Genomic DNA, 13,452 nt, shown 5'->3' on the forward strand with positions numbered 1-13,452 from the left:
CTAGCACATCAAGTCCAGTGAGGAACTGTGCAGTGATTTATTTATACAGTTATAATAAAGACCTTGTTTATCACACTAAATAATATTCCGATTTTGTTAGAATGTCATGTATTTGTACTGTCCTCAACAAATATTCTCCTGGCCTTTCTTTGCACATTTTAATTCCCATTGTATTAACTGTTTGAAATGAAAAATGCCTAATTTGCACACTACAATAACCCCCCTGAGAATTCAGCATGTAGAAAACCCTCCACAATACATCACCCACTTGTCCCCCATTTTCCAACCTCCCTTAGTTCCTTCTCCATCCTCTCCCCACCTGTCTCTCCATAGCAACTAACTGCTTTCACTAAGCGTCAGCTAAGAGGTTGTTATTCCCCTGCTGTGCTCTAACCACAAACAATAACAGCCTGGATTGTTAGGCGGCCCCCTGACATTGAGTTTAATTGTGACTCTACTAGGAGGTGGTCTTGCCTTCAGATAAGACTTAAAATGGACAAGAGCAGCTTTAGTGTAGTTGCTTTTTGATTGTATGAGACAAAGAACATTTGAACATTTCAGTTGTTGAAAAGGCAGATTGGTAGCAATTTATGTCATGAAAAAAAAACTAACAGTAAAAATTGGTCAGAAACTTCCAGCAGCAGCTGAAGTTCTTCAGACTTCAGCTGCTGCTACTAAAACGTTCCTTATGCCATCCTTAATTCAGTGTTTGAAATGTAAATAGCAAGACTTTTTTGCTGAGGTAATGTCTAATTAAATTTTTTAGTTCTGTCTTTATAAGGAATGAAAACTAAATTCTGTCTAGTTAGTTAAAATCCTGAATTAATGGCACCCTTTGTTTAATGACACAGCTGTGCTTTCTGCTAACACAAATTGACAGCAATACTAAAGTACCACTGCTCTTCTCAGATTCATTTGTCCCTGCTGCACACACAGTTTGTACATTTGTGTCACAAACTATTCGTTGTTCATAACTTTACTTCTGGAATATTAAGGCAAAATGTGTCTAATCTATTAAAGGGTCAAACCAACCAAAAATCGAATCTCCCAGTTATTTGGTCACTGAAAAGACTTGCATGAAAACCTTAAAGTGTCTGTTTATTTCTGTGTCATCCATATAGTTGGTATTGCCTTTCTCCATTCATCTTTCACCTTAATTTCCTTTGTGCACTTGCTAAATGCTATCAAGTTACAGAGTATAATATTGGGAATTTGGACTGATCGAAGTGTGAAGGGTTTTAAACCTAACTTCACCTTTTAGCAAATGTCTACATGTGACTTGTGGCTTCTCATATGGGTATATGGAAAATTAATTGATCATAAAAAGGGGGAAAAGATCTTTTGAATCTGGCTGTGCAGTTTTATTAAAGGTTTATGCAGGTTTATGGGGTTTTGCCTTTGACTGTTCTGGTATACAAGATAAAATACCTCACCTGAATGCTAAAATGTGTTGTTTGTTTTGTTTTGTTTTTTTCAGAGAAAGCTGCAGTTAAACTAGATAGAAATAAAGCCTGATGATAAGACTTTTTGCCTATGTGATTGCTTGACTTTTACTGTCAGTCTTGTTTGCTTTGAAGCACAAAAAATCAGGGTATCAATCCTTTTTTTATTTGTGGAGGGAAGAAAGACCAGAGAAAGGAAGGTTAGATTTTAATAATGTCTAAGAATAATAGTAAGACCCCAGGTTCGAATTATTAAGAATAATAGTAAGACCCCAGGTTCGCACAGCAGTGGAAAAAAAATTGGGTGTAATTCTCCACATTGCTTAAACCTTTCATGCTCTCTGCCAAATACCAGTAATATCTCAAGTTGTCTGAAAACGCGTGTTCTGTACCTAGATGCAAATGTCTTAGATACAGACAAACTCCAGACTATAATGAGATGAAACTGAGGGGGAAAACTGCACATGGTGAATCAGAAATGAGCTGGTCTTAGGAAATGTGCCAATGTTTCTACAGAACATTTGTACACTTGTGTTGATTAAACAGAATTATGCAGGATATGTGAGCCATGCCTGCTGGTGTTATTGATTCTATCATCAGGGAAACATCTGAAGCAGAGCTGGTATTGGAAAGGGGTTTTCCGTGTGCCCTACATGGTATTAAAGCTTTTACAAATAGTCTGATGACATGTAGATCAGAGATTATCTTGATTAGAGGCTGTGGCTGTACATGTGAGGGCCATTAACTGTGTTGATTTGACCTTTTTTAATGAACCAGTGACCTTACCAGTGCCTTCTGGTCATTGTTAGCTAGGATTGGATCCCACTGTTTACAAACCACAAGATGTGAAAGATCAATCAGGGAATGTTTTTACAAGGTTCATGTCTGAAGTCAGACTAACTTGCTACTTGAATGAGTTTTATGTGCTACCTTTTGCTATCTTTGCTTGGCTTTTGTTAGGACCCAAGTTAGCATCCTGAATGTCTGTCTAGTAACTTAACTGGACCAATCATCAAGAAATGAGCAGCGGACATTTAATTTGGTTCCTGTGAAAACAGTAATGAACCACCGTTAGACACCAGCTCATATTTTTAGCTCTGAAAACCAAAAACCTTGTCGTCGGGTGATTAAATTAAATTAAAGCAAACAAATGTTCCCTGTGTACGTGTGTGAAAAATTGAATCACTCCTGACAGTCACATCTGCTGTAATTAATCCCTGCTGTGAAATGATATCAGTGTGTTTGGCTTTCTCAAATGTCATTGTCAGTCAGCCTAGACGCTTTGAAGGCACTGTCTGAACCTCCCATGAATCTCCACTGAATTGATGATACTGCCTTGTATCCACTGGTTGTATTTGGTGTTGTTTGGTGACATTCATTTATTCATTTTGTGCATATAGTTTTTTCCTTTATCATCAGTTCTGATCCAAATTCAGGGCTTTGGCTTTGTGTAATTTTCACATTTTGTCTTCCTCAGAAATGACATCCAGACTGATTACTGTAAAAATATGTGTTCTCTTGGAATGTTTGGTGTTGTAATAATGGAATGTGTGTGTATAAACACATGCGTAGGAGAAGCCGTTTGGGAGTTGTGCTGGAAAGACACTGTTGTATCTTTCAGACTTGAGTCGAGCTTGACAACAATTGCTTCTGAGGCTGTTCCCTCTTTTCCTCCTTCTCCGTCTCCTCTCTTTGAGATGATCTGCTCAGTCTGTTTCTAAGCGTAGCAGCAGAGTAAGTGGAGAAGCAGACTGAAATAAACCAGTCTCTCTCTTTCTGTTTCTCTTTCTCTCCATAAAGCCATGCATCAAGCCCTGGACACACTCAGTGACAGCACCAGCTCCACCACGGCCAATGACCTGGACCTCATCTTCCTCAAAGGCATCATGGAGAGTCCAGTGGTGAGGAAAAAAATGTTAATGGTTATGAAACACAAGATGAAATATGTAGCCGATTAGACGCTTAGTTAAGTGAATGAAAGGAAATTAATCTTTAATGTCTTTATATCATAAAAAAGGACCGGCGCTACACAGACTAGAGTGTAGTGGTTTGAGGCTCCATTAAAGCTGCAGTCATTTAATGCATGAAAATGTACACAATTAAACTCACTCTCAATTACAGATGCTTATTGGAATGCTGTAAAATTAAAATTTGCTTCATTGTGACATGTGACTCACAACAACTCATAATATTTTTTCCATCGTCAGTAATAAATTCATTCACAAATTAAAATTTAAAGGACAAGGATAACAGGTTAGTGCTCACTCAGTCTCTCTCATAAGTCATTGTCAGTCAGCCTAGACTCTTTGAAGGCGCTGCCTGAACCTTCCAAATGTCTAAGTGTATCTAAGTGTAATGTCAAAAGCAAATGTATCACTTCACCTCATGTAAAGGCTCTTTAAAAAACCAATCCCATCAAGTTTATTCTGTTTACATCCAAGGCAGTGACGTGTCTGTTACATGTTACAGCTTTTTGATAAATGAAAGAGCTTAGTAGTGGCAGAGTCTTTTCAAAATTCCATCCCACTTCATCTCTCGTTCTTTTTCTACTGTCACTCTTCCTACTTCACTTTTTGCCAAGAGTGGTTTCACATGTCTGGTAAAATGTAGAGTGAGTTATTTCAAAACAGGCAGTAGAAAGATAAAGCAGCACATTGCAGCAGAAGTGTAGATGCAGCTGGTGTTCAAGATGTCATCAATTTTCCTTTTATATGCTGAAAGCACTTGTTGGTGTCAGTAATCATATAATCTTAGAGCTGTGTGAATCCTATGCAGCGACATTTTTGCTTTGCTATGTGTTGTGAACAAATGTTTGCAGTTCCTTTTGGAGCAGATCTGATTATGAGGGTGGAGACAGGATGTCCTTCCACTTCCTTTAAGATTAAGATATGATGTACTTAAACATTGTCTTTTATTTCTTAAGGTCACTTAGAAATCTATTTGTACTTGTAATTGTAAATAGTAGCTCCTTTAATCTTATAGCACAGATATTTCAGACAATCCCTAGGAATAGTTTCCAAATCTCTTTAACAACACTGTTCTCTAAATATTGGACTTGTTTCTTGACCAGGTGGTCATAAAATCTTTTGATAACACCTACGTCCAGGCTCCGTGGTGGTCAGTTATAAATATTTACATTATTGCTGTAGAGAGCCACAATGCAACGACAGTAGGTGTATAATTATCTACAGTCCTAGAACAAAGCTTCTTTCTGTTAACAGTATTATTGCAATCAACTCAATATATAACTCAGGGTAAGGACTATTGTGTTTAATGCATGAGGAAATATGCACGTATTTTGGGAGTAGTACTATATACTTGGAGGGATTTGCAAATATGCATTTGAGTTATTTGTACGTGCATTGCATCATTTTCAGAATTTCCTGTTTCTCAGCAGGAGTTTGGAGAAGTTCTTCAAATAAACACTGCAGCAGTCTGTGTAGTTGAGAGTCCCACCAGACAAATCCTCTGTGGATTTGCAGAAATCTTTTGAATCTTTGGCTGTTGTTGAAAATCTGTTGACATGCAGATACAAATTGAAATTCTGTAAATAATTTCATTTGCATGTAAAAGTAAAGAGGAAAAATAGTCTATCCTTATTGTATTATATAAATGTTAACTATTCCTCTAAAACAGAACACTAGGGATATTGTCTTTTTCTTACTTGTTGGAGATGTAGCTTTATGAAAGATAACTTATTTTGAAGGTATGGCATTCATTTATCTGTATTTTGAATCTTTATACTTATATTAATGAGCATATGTTTTCTCTGTAGTGGTTTAATATTTCTTACTGTTGTGACCTTCATTGTTAAAACCAGTCAAATTAAAGAGAGCTGCTAATGGATGAAAACATTTAAAGTGCTAGAGTTGGACTAAAGTTACCTTATTTAAAACTTAATCACTGGGATCCTGGGCCTACATTGGGACTCGGACACAAAAACCTCCCCCACAAGACAGGCCTCGGTTTAGGTGCACTAAACTAGGTGCGCAAACACATTTGTGAAATATCTTGTTATAAACCCCAAAGTTTCCCAGAGACTGTGGAATTCAGCCATCAAATGATTTGTTAATCCTTGCTTTATGACCCATAATCCCAGGCTCATGAGCGATTCGAGGAGCCCAAATTGGAGGCTGTGAGGGAGAACAACGTGGAGCTTGTCCAGGATATTCTCCAAGAACTGATCCCAATCACACAAAGAAGCCAGGTGGCTGATGAGCTGGTCCGAATCCTGAAGGAACCCCATTTCCAGGTGTGGAGATCAAGGGATTAACTGTATCTTTAATCAAACATCTGCTCAGAACTGAACCTGTAATTACTCGTGTTATGTTATGTTTAATGAAGCATGTTGTGCTAACATAGTTTTAATTGATTTGGAATTTTAGTGATTTAATTGGCATGGTTCTTTTCCTAAGTGACAATTTCCAAACCTTTTACCATTTTCTTTTTCTGCTCAGTCCCTCCTGGAGACCCATGACTCTGTGGCATCCAAAAACTATGAGACCCCTCCTCCTAGCCCCTGTTCCTTTATGGATGCAGCTCTGAACAACCAGCCTGTTCCTCCAGACGCAGTGAGGATGGTGGGGATTCGTAAGGTGTCTGGAGAACATCTTGTAAGTCTTCTTCTTTTAGCCATTAAAAAAGATAAATTCTTATAAACCTTTTGTTTTGACTAATAGATCTAACTTTTAGTCACTGTGGATTTACATTAAACTATAAGCTTTCTTTTTTTTAATAGATATTACTATTCTTTTTTTAATTTTTACTGTATTTCTGCTGTCTTTGATCATTTCTGGCTCACAAACCACTCTGTTTATAGTATAGGTTTGATCTGTCTGGCATATGGAAAGTAAACAGATAATTTACTAGCAAGTTGTTTTAACGGTGTCCATAAGTGGAGATTCTGGATCACAGGAGGAGTAGTTGGCCCTGATTTGATTTTGTTTGTCCTTTTGCCTTTAGGGAGTAACATTTCGAGTAGAGAGCGGTGAACTCGTGATTGCCAGGATTCTCCATGGAGGCATGATCGACCAGCAAGGTCTCCTCCACGTGGGCGACATCATCAAGGAAGTCAACGGCAAAGAAGTGGGCAACGACCCCAAAGTGCTCCAGGAGATGCTGAAGGAGGCGAGTGGCAGTGTGGTGCTGAAGATACTGCCCAGCTACCAGGAGCCACACACACCCAGACAGGTGAGCCTGTGATAAACACGTGTAAAATTATTTAATTCTGCGCAGTGACCATCAGCATTTACAAAGTGAGAAGTTTCATCAATATTTAAGTTAATCCTCATGATAACACTAGCTACTGCTAAGCTCTTTAGAAAAAAACCGAAAGCTAATGGTAAACAGCCAATAAAAAAACTCCTTCACAACCTTCACCCTGTTAGTCTGTAACCTTGTGGGCTCTGTCAAGACTTGTATGTTTAATTTTTTAACTGGACTTTGTGCTTGACATTAGCTGTTTGGCAAGGGTAATGCCTTGAAAATAAAAAAACACACCAAAGAATAGGAAAGGGTGCTGCACTTTCATTAAGAACATGTCGTTTGACTAAATGTTTGCAGGATCTGTGTATCTACCTGCTAAAAACTACCATGATTGTAACTAATTAACCTATTTTTTGTTGTTGTTGCCACTTACAGATGTAAAAAAATCTGTGACCTAGATTATAGCAAGAGCGGCACACACAGGAGGTGAGGAGTTAGTAGGAGACTCGATGACTGATTGTCCTGAAGAGACAAGGGAAGACAAGCTCTAAGAAGCTGAGCTAAATTAATCACTCCCACCAGAATGAAATCAACTAGAACACAATTAAGTAGAAATTTCATACAGAATGTTTTTGTGGCCCAGATCTGAGCATGGATTGCACACATGTTTTAAACATAAATTGTTTTGTGCTGGACCACAAATCATTTGTCCAACCCTAAAATGTCTGATGGCCTTACACTGCTGAAATGTAGTGTGGTTACTGGCAGCCCTCAGGGGATGTGTCCCACTGACTCAGATGATCTCCTGACTTTTCCTTCAGCACCAGAGAGATTGACATTTGTGGATCTGATTTAAGAGTCAACAATGGCAGGATGATAAAAATTCTACCCTTGACGTTGACTGCAGCACAAAGCAGCAGTGTCCTTAACCATGTCCTGAAAGAGCCTTGGGCTCTTCTTTGTTGTTGTCTGACTTTTATATTGGTAAAAGTGAATTAGCTTAACCTCTAGGAGGACATAGAGTAGTAGTCCGTAGAATTACTTATTGAAAACTGGAGCTAGGATCACTCTATTTTAGAAGAAAATAGAAAAATGCTGTAGAATATTTGTATTTTATTTAATTTTTGTTTGCTCTAAGGAGACATGAATAAGAGCTGAGTAAACATTTTGTAGTATAAGTAGGTCAATAACGAAACAATGCAGTAAAACATATTTAATTCCAGTAGCATTAAGCAATTCGGCTTAAGGTTCCTGAAACTTCGGTCCGTGTAATCCAGCTGTCGGTGTGTTTCACGACTGTAGCTCAGCCAACGCCTGGTGACTAAACACAGTCTACAGCTGCCTCTGGTCATTTTGCGTGTGTATGTGTGTTTGTCCAATGATATTTACGCTGGCACATGGAACAGTAAGGGCTGACACTTTTTTATGTTTAGTACGAGAAAAGGCTTCAAGTGCTGGGGGATGGGATAGTTGCCATGGCTACATATTGGTTTTCTCTCTCTCACTCTCTCTCTCTCCCCCTCCCTCTCTCTCTCTCTCTCTCTCTCCCCCTCTCTCTCTCTCTCTCTCTCTCCCCCTCTCTCTCTCTCTCTCTCTCTCCCCCTCTCTCTCTCTCTCTCTCTCTCCCCCTCTCTCTCTCTCTCTCTCTCTCTCTCTCTCCCCCTCTCTCTCTCTCTCTCTCTCTTTCTCTCTCCCCTCTATCCTCCCTCCCTCCTAGTCTCTGCGTCCTCCTGTCAGTGCAGGTAGGGATTCAGACTTTATGCTTTATGAGCTGAATCCTCTTGCCTTGAGCCCTGAGACGCTGTGAAAGTTAGCTGACAGGTGGAGTGTTTTTTTAGTGACCAAGGCTACTGCAAAGTGATTGGCCGTTCACTTTCTCAGTCCACCTATCACTCATCATAAACACTTTGCAGCAGTTAGCAGTAGAGATGCATCACTCAACATTCTACAAAGATTAATATGTGTTTATAAATTCCTGACATCATAATGTTGATTATTTGGTCCTTTTAGGCCTTTGTACGGTGTCACTTTGACTATGACCCCACTCATGACAACCTGATTCCCTGTAAAGAGGCAGGGCTGAGCTTCAACAGTGGAGACATTCTGCAGATTTTTAACCAAGAGGACCTCAACTGGTGGCAGGTCAGTAAAACCAGATTTAATGATGTAAAAATAGCTTGTGATGCATTAGACCAGTTGTCTGCTGCTCAAAATGTGGACTCTGAGCTCCTTCACCAAAATTCACCAAAAAAATGGATGGATAGCGATGCTCCCTGCATGTTTACAAATTTGACTATTTACAAAAATCCAGTCTGAACTCATTTAACTCTTTAACTTTTTATTTTGCTTGTCAACAGCAAAACATAATAATGTCACTGTGGTGACAATAATAAATGCCATAAGTAATCCAAAATGTTCTAATACCTACAAAGTTTCACTTCACTAAAGGCTGTTGCCTTTTGTTGGCCTGTTGATCTAAAACTGGACATATCTGCTTCACCAGCTTCAGTTTTTCGTGTGTGTAAACAACCTACACCAAATCCCCTGGAATAAATCGTCTGCTCCTCCTTGCAGGCCTGCCACATAGAAGGAGGCAGTGCTGGTTTAATTCCCAGCCAGCTCCTGGAGGAGAAGAGGAAAGCGTTTGTGAAGAGAGATCTGGAGTTGGCTACCACAGGTACAGTACTCTCAGCAGCAGAGTGGAGAAACCACTTCTCATTACCCCGGATCCAACTCAGACTCCAACTCCTTGCTGCAGAGACATAGGCAACAACAAAGACAACATCTGCTGCTTCTTCACATCCTGCAAGGGTTTCATCTGGCCCCTCCTCCTCATTCATTCACCTCTCTGGTCTGTTACTCTCTTAGAGAGCTGGTAATGAACATCAGCATGAGTCAGGCAGCTTGATCCAATCTGCTTCCTATTAAGTTGCCTGCAGCCTCTGACGTACACAAACAGGCCACCCTGCAAAAGGAAGGTTTGGGCAGGAGGGGTGAGAAGAGCAGCGTTAATACAGGCCTGAACAATGAGATGTGGAGTGAACGCAAAACAACTGTACTTTTTAGATTTATAGGCTTTTAACCAGCAACAACAGAACAGGTGGTGAGTCATAGGCAGCTACTTGTCCTTCTCTTAAGGATGGCAGTGACCACTGTGTACTACCCTCTGAGGTGGAAAGTGCTAGCTTTTTTTTAAGGAAACACAGCTCAGGTTTTTACTTAAGATTTTAGGAAACAGAACTCAAAATGATTTAAACAACCTCCTTTACAACAGACATTTATGATCCAAAACCAAAAAAATCTCTGATAATGATGAGTGAGGAAGTTTATCACTGTCATGGGTGTGCTTGGTCATGGCTGGCTGGTTACCCACTGCCACCTAGTGGCACAGAACTTCTTCATGCCACCCCAAAGAGTTTCAAATGCTGACCCCGACTTCAAGAAAACACTTTTCAGTTTTTAGTCTGCACATATCACAAAGCGCATTCATTAATCATACGTTACAAAGAAAAGGCGTAAAAAGCCATTTGTGTCTGTATTATATGGTGTTAACTTTGCTTGTGTTAAAGTTGTGAAAATGGGTCTGAACATATTTTATTAAGATGTCTTGTTGAACACATGTTTTTTTTCTCTTTGTCTCAGGTCCTCTTTGTGCCGGTGTAGGTGGTAAGAAGAAAAAAAAGATGATGTATTTGACCACCAAGAATGCAGGTATAAATATTTACAGGGATTAAATTCTTCTGGGTTTTGCTTGGTTTATGCCTGTTTCTTAAAAAACCTTAAAAAATGTGTTACTCTGAGCTGAAACAATATGTATATATTATAATATTTATTAAACTATAACTAGACTAAGACATACATTTTTAAGATGGCTAAATATGAATAAAGTAAATGACTAAATAAAATGTTCCTGTCAAAATTAACACTGGTTCACAGTGCTGTCAGTCAGTACTGGCAGGAGGAGAAAATCTTTTTGCATTTTGTCCAACATAAACACAGGTTTCTTAGTCTGCTTATTAAAAATGACTATATTTCATAATTGTAAGCTATTAAAACATTTTCAACGATATTTTGGTAGAATTTGACAGGCACGAGTTGAGGATTTATGAAGAGGTTGCCAAGGTTCCACCCTTTAGAAGGAAGACTCTGGTTTTGATTGGGGCACAGGGAGTTGGCCGTCGCAGCCTGAAGAACAAGCTGCTGGTGTCGGACAGTCAGCGTTACGGCACCACCATCCCCTGTGAGTGCAGCTGTTTATCCTGAAACTGAACCACATGCACGACTTGAACCAAGGTGCTGGCTTCATGGCAGATGTTTGTTTTTATGACTAACAGCCATAAAAGCTGAAAATCTGATAAAGGGCTAAACATAAAAATGTTTTCAAATCTGTCAGAAATATATTGAGTTCAGCTTCTCAAGATTTTGTTAAATCTGTTTAATATTTAGTCAAGTTAGCCAAAAATACTTACGTGTTAACAGCAGATCTGCAACAGGCTGCCACTTGTAGGCGCCAAGTATGTGGTTCCTCTGAATGCAACCAATGACTAAATAACTTGATGTTAGTTTGTTTTGTACTGTGTTTAAAATAAATAATTACTGTCATTTCTGTCTATATTCTTCAGTCACCTCCAGAAAACCAAAGGTAGATGAAAGAGATGGACAGATGTATTCCTTTATGACTCGCAGTGAAATGGAGTGTGACATTAAAAGTGGTCGTTTCCTGGAGCACGGAGAGTACGACGGGAACTTTTATGGAACCAAGATCAGCTCCATTCATGAGGTGATAGAGACAGGAAAGATCTGTATCTTGGACGTCAACCCGCAGGTACAGGAAGTTCACGCATGCACATGATGTATCACTATATCTCTTAGATTTAGGTAAACGGCTGCATGATATCAATGTGATATTTTTAGCTAAAAAATGATTTGATGGTATACTAGTTTTCAGTGTTACTTAATTATATTTTACAAAAAGGCTATCAAAGTTGTGAGGACTTCAGAGTTCCTGCCCTACGTCGTATTCATAGAAGCTCCAGACTTCGAGGTTCTCAAAGCCATGAATCGTTCAGCCATCGAGTCAGGAGTGATCACCAAACAGCTAACGGTGAGTTAACTTAGACTAGACTACGTTTAAGTCATTGTTTTTTTTTTCTTCACATTAGAAATATTCGCTATAACATTTCAATGCAATAGGCTAGGCCTCAACGTTAAATTCCTTGGAATGGAGAGTGGAAATTGAAACATTCACAGTAGCATTTTCTATGAAACCAACAAAATATTTCACTTTTTCTGCAGAAACAGTGATATATAGATGAAATATGCAAAGCTTGACAAAATTTAGCTGAAAAGCAATGAAATGCCAAAAATTCACCTGAGAAAAGGTGTCTGAACAATGGCGTTTTGCATTTCCAAATGTCTCATTTTACATTTTTACCAAGTTTCTGATTTCTGAACAGCACAATGCTAACTAAGCTTAACATTAAGAATTGAGAGTGTACCTAGCATGACAAACAAGTGTTGGCTTTAAAATACACCCAGCAACATTTAGCAACTTCTAGCTTTATGTTTTTTCTTTTAAGCATTGGGGAAAACCTATGAATTTATTTGTGCTATTTTTGGATATTTGTTTATAATATTTATGTATGCAGTTTTTATTAACCATATGTATATGCATATGACTTTTTAAGGTCTTATTTGTAGCCAACTAAAAAAAGTTTTAAGAAAAAGAACTAATACTTAGCTTTGTATGCTGGTTTATTATTTTTTCCCCTCTTTGTATACTCCAAACTGTACGGCTGCCTCTAGGACTCTGAGCTCAAGAGAACAGTGGATGAAAGCGAGCGCATTAAGAGAGCCTATGGACATTACTTTGACCTCTGCATCATCAACGACAGCCTGGAGGCGGCATTCAGGAGTCTACGTCTGTCGCTGGATAAACTGTCGACAGAGCAGCAGTGGGTGCCTGTCAGTTGGGTCTTCTAAAAATGTACTGAGAGCTCACCAGAAGGGTTGCCGGAGCTGCAGGTCAGAAGTTTCAGGACAATGTTATTTTCATTTGCAGTGCTAGGTGCCCCCTCAGCATCGGTCGTTGGTAGGGTTGTGCTTCTCCGTACAAATGACCAGCCTCATGTAGAGCATTTTTGTATAAATGTTAGTTTTCCTCGGTTGGGCCTAATGTTTGAGTTGTATTTAATTTGTCAAAAAAAAAAGATCAATATTTATTATAAGGAGGATTTAGATTTGCGGTATAGTGCAATAGTGCGAGTGAGTCAGTGTGTGTTTGTACAGTACATGACCATTGATGTCGTTATAGACTTAGACCAGGTGTGGGCAAACTTTTTGACTCGCGGGCCTCAATGGATCCTAAAATGTGATGGGGGGGGGGGGGGGGGGGGGACCGCGTTCACGTAAACCAGTACTTCTCAAATAGTGGGGCGTGTTGAGGTGCTACGGAAGGTGTGAGGGCCTTCCAATGGAATATGGCGCGCTGGACATAAGTGTACCACTGCTGTAATGCTTAAATGATAACTAGCCTCCAGTCACTAGGTGGCAGCAACACATACACTGGTTTGCACAGGTAAAAATATACGTTATCAGGTTCTCAATAGTATTTTAATTTGTGGGGGTGTGGGTCAGAGGGTGGGAGTGGGAGGGGGTGTGAAAACAGATAGAAAAGTGACAGAACATAATTGAGAACCACTGATAAAGAGAGGGAGGTTACATGTAGAAAGATGAATTACATGTAAAAGTCATACATAAACTCTAAAATGCAATGATCCTGTTTTCGCCATCTATTGGTGACATG

The 13,452-nt window shown here is 39.2% G+C and overlaps 1 protein-coding gene across 4 annotated transcripts in view; it reads left to right on the forward strand.

Moving 5' to 3' along the window:
- Positions 1-13,030, forward strand: part of mpp2b (MAGUK p55 scaffold protein 2b) — a 29,582-nt gene extending 16,552 nt beyond the window's left edge. For all 4 annotated transcript variants that reach the window (XM_025057566.1, XM_025057565.1, XM_017034722.2 and 1 more), the window contains 11 exons: positions 3,243-3,343; positions 5,542-5,694; positions 5,900-6,055; positions 6,405-6,632; positions 8,658-8,789; positions 9,222-9,324; positions 10,290-10,358; positions 10,726-10,887; positions 11,270-11,472; positions 11,623-11,751; positions 12,453-13,030. In XM_025057566.1, the coding sequence (XP_024913334.1) occupies positions 3,243-3,343; positions 5,542-5,694; positions 5,900-6,055; positions 6,405-6,632; positions 8,658-8,789; positions 9,222-9,324; positions 10,290-10,358; positions 10,726-10,887; positions 11,270-11,472; positions 11,623-11,751; positions 12,453-12,629 (1,613 nt within the window). In that variant the 3' untranslated portion in view covers positions 12,630-13,030. The remainder of the gene's footprint in view (positions 1-3,242; positions 3,344-5,541; positions 5,695-5,899; positions 6,056-6,404; positions 6,633-8,657; positions 8,790-9,221; positions 9,325-10,289; positions 10,359-10,725; positions 10,888-11,269; positions 11,473-11,622; positions 11,752-12,452) is intronic.
- Positions 13,031-13,452: the final 422 nt, after the last annotated feature.

Source organism: Cynoglossus semilaevis, chromosome 8 (genome assembly GCF_000523025.1).
Source record: "Cynoglossus semilaevis isolate Cse_v1.0 chromosome 8, Cse_v1.0, whole genome shotgun sequence".
Classification (NCBI taxonomy): Eukaryota; Metazoa; Chordata; class Actinopteri; order Pleuronectiformes; family Cynoglossidae; genus Cynoglossus; species Cynoglossus semilaevis.